Source organism: Pseudonaja textilis, chromosome 18 (genome assembly GCF_049901715.1).
Source record: "Pseudonaja textilis isolate UNSWEBS1 chromosome 18, rPseTex1.2, whole genome shotgun sequence".
NCBI lineage: Eukaryota > Metazoa > Chordata > Lepidosauria > Squamata > Elapidae > Pseudonaja > Pseudonaja textilis.
The window spans coordinates 7,501,168-7,513,417 of NC_142007.1; the positions used below are offsets into that span (position 1 = coordinate 7,501,168).

At 52.8% G+C, this 12,250-nt stretch overlaps 1 protein-coding gene across 4 annotated transcripts in view; it reads left to right on the top strand.

The window, feature by feature from the left end:
- Positions 1-11,526, top strand: part of PAX7 (paired box 7) — a 124,404-nt gene extending 112,878 nt beyond the window's left edge. For all 4 annotated transcript variants that reach the window (XM_087915139.1, XM_087915141.1, XM_087915140.1 and 1 more), the window contains exons 8-9: positions 5,246-5,492; positions 11,362-11,526. In XM_087915139.1, coding sequence (XP_087771265.1) covers positions 5,246-5,492; positions 11,362-11,477 — 363 coding nt within the window. In that variant the 3' untranslated portion in view covers positions 11,478-11,526. The remainder of the gene's footprint in view (positions 1-5,245; positions 5,493-11,361) is intronic.
- The last annotated feature ends 724 nt before the right edge of the window (positions 11,527-12,250 follow it).

The window sequence follows — 12,250 nt, forward strand, 5'->3', positions numbered from 1 at the left end:
CCAGTGCGCTTCAACTGGGTTGAGAAGTGGGGAGCCTGCGTTCCTCCTTCTCCTGCTGCAGGGGAGCCCCAGCCAGGGCTGGGGATGATGGGAACTGGTCAGGCGCCGTGGGCCAGGTCCACCCCCCGAAGGTTCAATTTAACTTGATTTATTCCAAAGAAGCTCAAACGACGGAATCTTCTCAAGTAACAGCCGGTCTTTTTGGTTAAGCGCCCAGGGCACTAAAGGAGGTTTGGAGGTCGACCCTTTGTGACCACGTAAGGATTCCAGGCTGATTCCTCTTTTCACCCCTCCCTTCTCTTACACAATTTTGGTTGGAGACAGAGGAAGAGGACAGCTCCCAAATCACAACACAGTTTGTAGCGAAAGGGAGGGAAAGGAAGGGAAGGGAAGGGAAGGGAAGGGAAAAGAAGGGAAGGGAAGGAAGGAAGGAAGGAAGGAAGGAAGGAAGGCCAATGGATTTCCCACCTTATACTGATCTTGAGGCCTAGCATCACAGTGTGAAATAAACTACAGGGTGTGCTTTTCACTTTGGTCTCAAAAACGTACAACATGATTCAGTCTCTGGCTGGGGGTTTGGACAGGGGAGAACAAAAATGGGGAGGGATGCTACACACTTGCGGAGGAGGGAGGACAACTGAAAAGACAACTGCAGGCTTAAAACATTCTCGGGGGAAGGGTGCATTCGTTCTACCTGGGCGGATTGGGGGGGTTCATTTCCTGCTCGGAAAGGAGCTCGTGAGAACCATGGGTACCCCTCAAGGTAAGTGGGGGGTGCTGGGTGGTTACAAGGAAGGAGAGAGACAAGACTGAGACAGGGAGGGCAGACATAAGCCTTAGGAAGGCAGCATATGGGTAGATAGGCAAGGCAGAAATACGCAAGGCGGAGACAGGTAGAGGAAGGATAGGCCATGGGGAGATAGGCAAGGCAGAGACAGGCCATGGGTAGAATGGCAAGGAAGAAATAGGTAAGGCAGAGACAGGTAGAGGAAGGATAGGCCATGGGTAGAGATCGGCAAGGCAGACATAGGCCATGGGTAGAGATAGGCAAGGCAGAAATAGGCAAGGCAGAGACCGGCCATAGGGAAATAGGCAAGACAGAGATAGGCCTTGGGTAGATAGGCAAGGCAGAGACAGGCCATGGGTAGATAGGCAAGGAAGAAATAGGTAAGGCAGAGACAGGTAGAGGTAGGATAGGCCATGGGTAGAGATTGGCAGAGGCAGACATAGGCCATGGGTAGAGATAGGCAAGGCAGACATAGGCAAGGCAGAAATAGGCAAGACAGAGATAGGCTTTGGGGGAAATAGGCAAGGCAGAGAGACCGGCCTTGGGGAAATAGGCAAGGCAGAGATAGGCCTTGGGTAGATAGGCAAGGAAGAAATAGGTAAGGCAGAGATAGGCCATGGGGAGATAGGCCAGGCAGAGACAGGCCATGGGTAGAATGGCAAGGAAGAAATAGGTAAGGCAGAGACAGGTAGAGGAAGGATAGGCCATGGGGAGATAGGCAAGGCAGAGACAGGCCATGGGTAGATAGGCAAGGAAGAAATAGGTAAGGCAGAGACAGGTAGAGGAAGGATAGGCCATGGGTAGAGATTAGGCAAGGCAGACATAGGCCATGGGTAGAGATAGGCAAGGTAGAGATAGGCCATGGGTAGAGATAGGCAAGGTAGAGATAGGCAAGGCAGAAATAGGCAAGGCAGAGATAGGCTTTGGGGAAATAGGCAAGGCAGAGACCGGCCATAGGGAAATAGGCAAGGCAGAGATAGGCCTTGGGTAGATAGGCAAGGAAGAAATAGGTAAGGCAGAGATAGGCCATGGGGAGATAGGCCAGGCAGAGACAGGCCATGGGTAGAATGGCAAGGAAGAAATAGGTAAGGCAGAGACAGGTAGAGGAAGGATAGGCCATGGGTAGAGATAGGCAAGGCAGAGATAGGCCATGGGTAGAGATAGGCAAGGCAGAGATAGGTAAGGCAGAGACAGATAGAGGAAGGATAGGCCATGGATAGAGATCGGCAAGGCAGACATAGGCCCTGGGTAGAGATAGACAAGGCAGAGATAGGCCTTGGGTAGAGATAGGCAAGGCAGACATAGGCCATGGGTAGAGATAGGCAAGGAAGAAATAGGCAAGGTAGAGGAAGGATAGGCCATGGGGAGAAAGGCAAGGCAGAGACAGGCCATGGGTAGACATGGGCAAGGCAGAGATAGGCCATGGGTAGAGATAGGCAAGGCAGACATAGGCAAGGCAGAGACAGACCATAGGGAAATAGGCAAGGCAGAGATAGGCCTTGGGTAGAGATAGGCAAGGCAGACATAGGCCATGGGTAGAGATAGGCAAGGCAGACATAGGCCATGGGTAGAGATAGGCAAGGCAGAGATAGGCCTTGGGTAGAGATAGGCAAGGCAGAGACAGGCCTTGGGTAGAGATAGGCAAGGCAGAAACAGGCCTTGGGTAGAGATAGGCAAGACAGAGATAGGGCTTGGGTAGAGATAGGCAAGGCAGACATAGGCAAGGCAGAGACAGGCCATAGGGAAATAGGCAAGGCAGAGATAGGCCTTGGGTAGAGATAGACAAGGCAGAGATAGGCCTTGGGTAGAAATAGGCAAGGTAGACATAGGCCATGGGTAGAAATAGGCAAGGCAGAGACCGGCCATAGGGAAATAGGCAAGGCAGAGATAGGCCTTGGGTAGATAGGCAAGGCAGAGACAGGCCATGGGTAGATAGGCAAGGAAGAAATAGGTAAGGCAGAGACAGGTAGAGGTAGGATAGGCCATGGGTAGAGATTGGCAAGGCAGACATAGGCCATGGGTAGAGATAGGCAAGGCAGACATAGGCCATGGGTAGAGATAGGCAAGGCAGAAATAGGCAAGGCAGAGACAGGCCTTGGGTAGAGATAGGCAAGGCAGAGACAGGCCATGGGTAGACATGGGCAAGGCAGAGATAGGCCATGGGTAGAGATAAGCAAGGCAGAGATAGGCCATGGGTAGAGATAGGCAAGGCAGAGACAGGCCTTGGGTAGAGATAGGCAAGGCAGAAACAGGCCTTGGGTAGAGATAGGCAAGACAGAGATAGGGCTTGGGTAGAGATAGGCAAGGCAGACATAGGCAAGGCAGAGACAGGCCATAGGGAAATAGGCAAGGCAGAGATAGGCCTTGGGTAGAGATAGACAAGGCAGAGATAGGCCTTGGGTAGAAATAGGCAAGGTAGACATAGGCCATGGGTAGAAATAGGCAAGGCAGAGACCGGCCATAGGGAAATAGGCAAGGCAGAGATAGGCCTTGGGTAGATATGGCAAGGCAGAGACAGGCCATGGGTAGATAGGCAAGGAAGAAATAGGTAAGGCAGAGACAGGTAGAGGTAGGATAGGCCATGGGTAGAGATTGGCAAGGCAACATAGGCCATGGGTAGAGATAGGCAAGGCAGACATAGGCCATGGGTAGAGATAGGCAAGGCAGAAATAGGCAAGGCAAAGACAGGCCTTGGGTAGAGATAGGCAAGGCAGAGATAGGCCATGGGTAGAGATAGGCAAGGCAGACATAGGCCATGGGTAGAGATAGGCAAGGCAGAAATAGGCAAGGCAGAGACAGGCCATAGGGAAATAGGCAAGGCAGCAGAGATAGGCCTTGGGTAGACATGGGCAAGGCAGAGATAGGCCATGGGTAGACATGGGCAAGGCAGAGATAGGCCATGGGTAGAGATAGGCAAGGCAGAGATAGGCCATGGGTAGATAGGCACGGCAGAGACAGGCCATGGGTAGATGGGGCAAGGGTAGAAATAGGTAAGGCAGAGACAGGCCATGGGTAGACATGGGCAAGGCAGACATAGGCCATGGGTAGAGATATGGGCAAGGCAGAGATAGGCCATGGGGAGATAGGCAAGGAAGAAATATGCAAGGCAGAGATAGGCCTTGGGTAGAGATAGGCAAGGCAGACATAGGCCATGGGTAGAGATAGGCAAGGCAGACATAGGCCAGTGGGAGATAGAGAGAAATAGGCAAGGCAGAGACAGGCCATGGGTAGACATGGGCAAGGCAGAGACAGGCCATGGGTAGAGATAAGCAAGGCAGAGACAGGCCATGGGTAGAGATAGGCAAGGCAGAGACAGGCCATGGGTAGATAGGCAAGGCAGAGATAGGCCATGGGTAGACATGGGCAAGGCAGAGATAGGCCATGGAGAGATAGGCAAGGCAGAAATAGGCCATGGGTAGAGATAGGCAAGGCAGACATAGGGCATGGGTAGAGGATAGGCCAAGGCAGACATAGGCATGGGTAGAGATAGGCAAGGCAGAAATAGGCAAGGCAGAAACAGGCCTTGGGTAGAGATAGGCAAGGCAGACATAGGCCTTGGGTAGAGATAGGCAAGGCAGAGACAGGCCATGGGTAGATAGGCAAGGCAGACATAGGTAATGGCAGAGACAGGTAGAGGAAGGATAGGCCATGGGTAGAGATAGGCAAGGCAGAGACAGGCCATAGGGTAAATAGGCAAGTCAGAGACAGGCCATGGGTAGAATGGCAAGGAAGAAATAGGTAAGGCGGAGACAGGCCATGGGGAAGACGGAGAGGAAGGAGATCCGATGGGGAGATGCAAGGAAAGGATCGGCCATGGAGAGAGAGGCAGGGGTGCGGTTCTGTTTTTGGGAGGAGGAGATGGAGGGGTTGGGGTTCTGGAACGGCGTTTAGGGGGAAGTAACATAACGAGTTATGGAGTAGGAAAATGCAGAATTGGAGTAAGGAAAGGGGGTTTGCATGTTGTATGGGGAGGAGGAGCTTTGAGTAGGACGGGGAGGGAGAAGGAGTTTGCAATTGGAGTAAGGGAGGAGAGCGGGAAGGAAGGACTCACTGAAGAAGGAGGGAGGGAGGCAGGGAAGTCGGAAAGGATGAAGAGAACGGGAGGAAGGACATTTGGAGCTAAGGGGGGAGGACCAGGGGAAGGAAAAGGAAGAGAAGGGGAAGATGGAGGGAGAGAGGGAGGGGGCACGGGAGGGGGGATGGGAAAGGAGCAAGGGCGTCCATAGTGAAAGCGAGGGAGGGAAGAGCGGGCCAAGAGGGAGGGGAAGGGGAAGGGCAGGGGTCTTCCTGCCATGGGGCTGCGTGGAGGGGCCTCCGGTTGGGACGACCGCGGACCGTCTTCCCCAGGTTCTTCGCGTCCACCTGGGCTTCCGCTTGTTGTGTTGGGGGCTCCGTGATGGCTGCTGCCCCTCCCAGACCCTCTCACCCTTCTCTCCTCTCTCCCCCCTCCCCCCGCAGGTGATGAGCATCCTGAGCAACCCCAGCGGAGTGGCCTCCCAGTCCCAGGCCGACTTCTCCATCTCCCCGCTGCACGGCAGCCTGGAGAGCGCCAACGCCATCTCGGCCAGCTGCAGCCAGCGCAGCGACTCCATCAAGTCCGTCGACAGCCTCCCCACCTCCCAGGCCTACTGCCCCCCCACCTACACCACTACGGGCTACAGCGTGGATCCCGTGGCCGGCTACCAGTACGGCCAGTACGGCCAGAGTGAGTATCCATCTTCCGTCTTGGGGGGAGGGGTCCTGCCCCACCCCCTCCCTGTGGCAGCTTCGTCCCCCCTTCTCTGAAAGAGATGGAGATTGGGGGGGCCTGCACTCCTCCCCCCCAAAAAATGCCAAGGGTGGGGTCGGGTGACCTTTGGGGGGGCGGCTCCAAGGCCAACCAGGCGCCCCCTAAATCCCAGCTCTGCAAGGGTGAGTGGGACCCACTGGAGTATGGAGATTGTCAGCCTTCCACGTCCTGGGATTTTGTCCCAAACCTGCTTTTTCAAAAGGGCAAGCGGTGTGTGTGTGTTTGTTCTTGGTTTTTCTTTTCCCCTTGAAGACGTTTCGCTTCCCCATCCAAGGAGCTTCCTTCAGTTCTGACTGAAGGGTGGAATGGATTCAGTCAGAACTGGAAGAAGCTTCTTGGATCAGAAGCGAAACGTCTTCACGGGAGGGAGAAAAACTAACGTTTTGACACACACAGACACACACACACCCTTCTCTTTCACAAGAGGCGGGTCTGCCTTGTGTGGAGGGGCTCTTGAGGGTGGGGGGAGGGCGGCTCCCCCCAGACCAAGGAGTGGAGTGTCCCAGGCACCCCCATTTCCCCTCCCCTGGGGGCTCCCCAATTGACCTCTGGGTCCTTCCGTTTTTCCTTTTAATGCGCTTCCCTTCCCCAAATGAGAAACGGCTGCCCGGGCGGGGGGAGAGCAGCATGAACGCTCCTTCACCCCTTCTTCTCCCCCGATTTCTCCCAGGAAGAAACACCCCCTCCCCCAAAGTTTGGCCTGTGACCCCCCGACCTTCCTCTCGCTTCTGGTGGGGAAAGCCGGCCACAGGTGGAAGTGATAAAAAACCTGAAAACCAATTCCAGCCGCTGGCCGAGAGAAGCCCTCCAGGCCAAGCGTTAGTCTCACGCACACACAAACACACACACACCCCCTATAGAGGTGCCTGTCTTGTGTGTGCAACGCACGTTGTGTGTTTGTGCAGGACAGGAGGGGGGGAACACACACCCCCACACACACCCCCACACACAAACGAGCTGCATCTGAAGAGGCAGGGGAGGGGGACACAGCCGGCATCGGCCGCTGACCTCACCCCCTTCCCGAAGCTGGCGGAAGAATTCAGCCACAGGGGCACTTGGCCGAATCTGCCCCCCAGATTTAAACCCCGCCAGCCTCTTCCTTGGCCCTTCTTGGGACCCCCTGGCTCAGCCCAAGGTGGTTCAGAGGCAAGGGGGTCCGGGCTGGCAGCCCCCTCCTCTCCACCCCCAGCCCAGGTCAGAGGCTTTGGCTGGGGGGGGGGGCTTAAGGGGGGCTGCCCTCCTCTCCTTGCTCCCACCTCGGCTCCTGAGACGATGGTGAAGCCAAGAAGGTTCCCTTCCTTCCTCTGGCCGGCCAGCCCTGGGCCCAGCGGGGGGTCCTCTGTTCTAGGTTTCTAAGGGGGGAGGGAGGGAAGATTTTAGTGGAATGAAAAGGGGGGAAGGGGGAGAAGAGAGGAGGGAAGAAGGGAAAGGAAAGGGAAGGGAAGGAAGGAAAAGAAAGGAAAGGAGGGTGGAACAGGAAAGAGAGGAGAGGAAAGGAAAGGAAAGGAAAGATGGATTTTAGGGGAATGGAAAGAGGGAGGGGAAGGGGGAAGAGGAGGGAGGGAGAAAGGGAGGGAAGGAAGGAAGGAAGGAAAGGAAAGTGGAACAGGAAAGGAAAGGAAAGGAAAGTGGAACAGGAAAGAAAGGAAAGGAAAGGAAAGGAAAGGAAAGTGGAACAAGAAAGAAAGGAAAGGAAAGGAAAGGAAAGGAAAGTGGAACAGGAAAGAAAGGAAAGGAAAGGATGAGAAAGAATGGTTGGAAGGAAGGAAGGATTTTAGGGGAATGGAAAGAGGGGGGAAGGGAGGAAGGAAAGAAGGGAAGGAAGGGAAGAAAGGAAGAATGGGAAGGAACGAAGGAAGGGAAGGAAGGAACGAACGAAGGAAGGGAGGAGAAGGGGATTCTGCCTCCATTCAGGGCTCAAGCTGAACCTCAGCTGCCTCTTCCCAGACAAGCCCACACAGACACAGACACACACACAGAGACACACACACAGACACACACACACACACACAGACACACACACACACACAAAGGTCTCCCCTACTCTTTGGGTGCAGAGAGCCTGGAGACCAGCAAACCTCCCAACCTGAGATGCCTTGGGGGCCGTGCGAAAACCAAACCCCTCCCCAAATCTTTCAGGAATTGCTCCCCTCCAGTAAAGGGCTCCTCCCCCCAACCCCTCCTAAACCCCCTTTAAAATCCCATTTTATCCCCCAGAGGGGCCCAGGTGTTCCTGTTACCCCTTTCTCTTAGGCCCCTGGGGCCTAGGCTCCCAAACCTATATTTCCCCCCACACACCCCCTCATTTCTACCCGCCAAGGGGAGTCTAAATGTGGGCTGGGGAGCCCTTTTTGCAAGCCGCAGACGGGCAGAACGTTTGAAGTTGGCACTGCAACGGCCACCCTTGGCCAGGCCTCCAGGGAGGGCGTTCCCACCCACCCGCTGTGCCAACTTCCTAAAAGTTGGGGCAGGGGGCTTAAAAGGGCACGGGGATTGGCGCTTCTCACGCCGCCCAAAGCCCACCACACCCTCTTCCCCCGGCCTTGTGCCCGAGCCGTTGCCCACCTCCGTTGGCCCTGACTCACCGAGGAAGAGTGCCAGCTTGGAGAATTGAGCTGGTCCCACAGGCCAAAGAGCTACACTAATGACGGCGGTTATGGAACGCCGAGGCGTGAAAAAAATTCCTAATGGATGTGACAAGTCTAATAAGGATTTTTGCTAGGAAGGACTCCCCTTTGGGGAAAGGGCCGCTGACAGGACGCTGACGGCTGAAATTTGTTTACTTGGCTGGCACCAAGTGGGGCTCTCTCCGCGCGATTCTTATTAATCTAATTTGAGGCTGAAGAATTGTGCAAGGGGAGGTGGGTGGGTTGGAGGGGAAACGGGCAAAAAATGATTTTGACTGAAGCTCAGCTAACAAAAGAGTTTCACCATTGGGTCCCTGCAAAGTGGCGGGGGGGGGGGGCTTCCAAATTTTTTTTGCAAGGAGTTCTCTGCTCGGTGGCTGGGTGGCCGTGGCCTAGTTGGCCTCTTTGCCGTCCCCGGACTCCTGAGGCTTTCCTCGAGACTCCGGGAGGGCGAAAACAGCCTCCCCTGACTCCCGAGGCTCGCTGGAAGCCGGAAACAGGCCCGTTTCCGGCCTTCCCTCAGCCTCCGCACACACTCTGCATAACCTGCATCCGAAACGGGCCACGTGGGGACTCCGGGGAGGGGAGGGGAGGGGAGGGGTGGGCAGGGCCAGCCAGGAGTCAGATTTGGGGGTTGTCTGAACTGCACAGAATCTTAGCTAGGAGGGAGGCCAAATAAATGCAAAAAATATTAACATTTATTTGGGCCTGCTGTCTAGGGTGGAAGGGATTCACTCCCTAGCCGGAAGCCAATCAATACAGGTAGTCCTAGACTTACGACCGGCAACTGAGCCCAAATTTTCGTTGCTAAGTAAGACTTTTAACTCAGGGGCCTTCAAACTTGACAGCTTTAAGACTTGTGGACTTCAACTCCCAGAATTCCTCCTCCTCCTTAGCTCAGGAATTCTGGGAGTTGAAGTCCACAAGTCTTAAAATTTGCCAAGTTTGAAGGCCCTTGCTTTAAGTGAACATTACTCCATTTTACGACCTTTCTTGCCACTGTTGCTAAGCGAATCACTACCATTGTTAAGTGAGTAACTGGGTTGTTCAGTTTCCCTGTTGCTGAAGGGTCATAAGTGTGAAAAATAGCCACAAGTCTCTTTTTTTCAGTGCCGTTTTGCAACTTCAAGCGCTCCTTAAAGGAGCTGTTGTAAGTCAAGGACTTACCTGTAGTTGGTTAAATTTCAAATCCTACCATCCATTTTATCAGCGCATTCTCCAGTCACGAGTTCAGCACCGAAGGAATCGCTGTGGTTTTTATTTATGGTCAGCTGAGCTACCAAATCTCTTCGGTTTAATTCAGGTTTTTCTAACCCCCCTTACAATATTTATTTATTTGGGATGGTTTAAAGAAACTTCTAAGGTACAAGTGTCCAATCCTGGCGACTTTTAAGACTTGCGGACTTCAACTCCCAGAATTCTCCAGCCAGGGTAGGAATTGAAGCCTCCAAGTCTTAAAAGTCACCCCCCACTTTGGACACCCCCATTCTAAAGAATTTCAAATGTTGGAATCAGACTGCTTGCTATCTCTGTTTTAAAGGTATTTTAAAGATAACATGAAGCCTGAACTCATCACTTTTGAAATCGCTTCCTCCATTAGCAGATTATAGCTAGCAAGATGTTTTAACTATGGTTTAAAGCTGAGCTTTCTTTCCAATTTTACTCCTTCTTCAGCCCATTAAAACACTGTGTTATAGTGTAACATTGCCTGGGCATTCCTCATGTGGTATTTGATTTCAATTTTAATCCGTATTAACCGCATCTGTTTGGGCCAGATCGATCAGTTGTTGTAAACCACTCAGATTCATTCTCTTAGTGAGGTGTGGGCAGCATAGGAATTTAATAAAAAAATTAAATTAACTCTTGACGATCCTGCCTTTTCCCTGTCCTTACCTCCTTTGCAACTGGGTTTCTAAACGTGGGCTAATTCGCAACAGAACACCTTATGCTCAGGGGTGGGATTCAATTTTTTTAACAACCTGTTCTGTGGGCGTGGCTTAGGTGGTGGGTGTGGCTTGGTGGTCATGTGACTGGGTGGGCGTGGCTTGGTGGTCATGTTATTGGCTGGCCGTGGCCAACTCAATATCACTCACATCGAGGCACGCACCTCCTCGCCTGGCCTCTCATGACTGCGGGGATGCTGCGACAGTCGTAAGTGTGAAAAATGGTCATAAGTCACTTTTTTCAGTCCCATTGTAACTTTGAATGGTCCCTCCACACAAGCAAAGTACCAGCAAAGGAGGGGAAAAAAACTCCAGAGAGGTTCCAGAGACAGGAAGTCTAGTCCTGCCAAGAACGTAATAAGGGTTAATGGAGAGGCAGTTTCTGTAAGCAACACCAGAATGTTTCCTTCCTGCCTTCCTTACAGGATTAGCCCAGTCATTTCTTCGTGCGAACTGGTAGAATCCCACCCCTGCTTATGCTTATGGACCTGGATAAAGTAGAACTATGCTGCCTACGGTCTGACCTAAGCTTAGTACACAAAATTGCTACAACATCCCGTCAATGACTACTTCAGCTTCAACCGCAATAACACATGGGCAAACAACAGATACAAACTCAAAGTAAACCACTCCAAACTCAATTGCAGAAAGTACGACTTCAGCAACAGAGGGGTCAATGCCTGGAATGCACTACCTGACTCTGTTGTTACATCCTCTAACTCCCACTCCTTTAACCTCAAAACTAACCACTATTGACCTCACTCCATTCCTAAGAGGTCTGTAACGGGGCGTGCGTAAGTGCGCCAATGTGCCTACCGTCCCTGTCCTACTGTTCCCATTTATTCATACCCATCTATTATCATATACCTGTTTATACTTATATGTTTATACATTACGTTCATACTTGTTTTCTCATACATGCTTGACAGACTAAACTAAATAAAATAAATAAAATAAATTCCTGCCCCTCCCTTTGCCAAATTTCCCCGGAATTAATTCTGCAAGGATCAGTCTTGCAACAGGGGAAATTCCTCATGCCAAGCTGGAGTGCATCTATTGTGACCTACAATTATAAAGGTTGGCCGGGGGCGGGGGGGGATTGCACCGGGAAGGAGGTGGGTGGGAGACTCGGGGGAAGCAGAAATGCCCCTGTTGCAAAATAACACACACGGATCGCCTTCATTTTTTTCCCTCCCTCCCCTTCACCCCTGCTAGCTGCCGTCGACTACCTGACCAAGAACGTCAGCTTGTCCACACAGCGCCGGATGAAACTCGGGGAACATTCAGCCGTGCTGGGGCTCCTACCGGTGGAAACAGGCCAGGCCTACTGAAGGTTTCTTCCTGGGATCCTCCCACAGGCCACCCTCCGCCACCAAGGCGGCAAAATGGGGAAAACACACAACAACCCGCTGGGACCAGCTGCTGTCCACCACTGGCTTTTCTTCAGAGACTTGAGGGACCAAACTTTCCCAACCCTGCCTCCATCCCAGAGGCCCACTGATCTCCCCCCGCCCCAATCCTTGTTCTGTGTACCTACGAAGACTAATGACCGTGTTCCCAACTCCAGAGACCGTGGTTTGTAAAGGACTCCTCTCGTCTGGGAGCTTGTTGACCAACGTGGGGCCCTTCCAACGCTCCCGGACGTGTCCATCGTTGCAACCGCGCGGCGGAGTCAACGTGGAAGCTCTTTTCTTCATCATTATATAGCTAGGTGGATACCGATATATTCTTTGGCCCACCTCCCCTCCCCTCCTCCCCGTGTCCCCCCCCCACCCCCATCACTTTTATTATCGTACACGATCACTCATCCATGAAAGAAACTGTCGGATCCAAGGACCACGGATGGGCGGCTTTGGACCAAATACATACAAGCGTCAAGAAGCGAGACTGGAAAAAAAAAAAAAACGAACAACAGTTGTTCCTGGTCAGAAGAGGAAAAAGAGAGAAAGAGAGAGAGAGAAAAAGATGCTACGTCTTGTAAATATGTTCATCTCCGCTTCGGGGAAGGGAGGTTCGGCGGGGAGCGAATCCGGCAGATTCCAAGAAAGCTCTAGGTTCTGTCTGGAGAGTCCCCTTCACAAGGGTCCCCTCTGGGCTTCTCAAA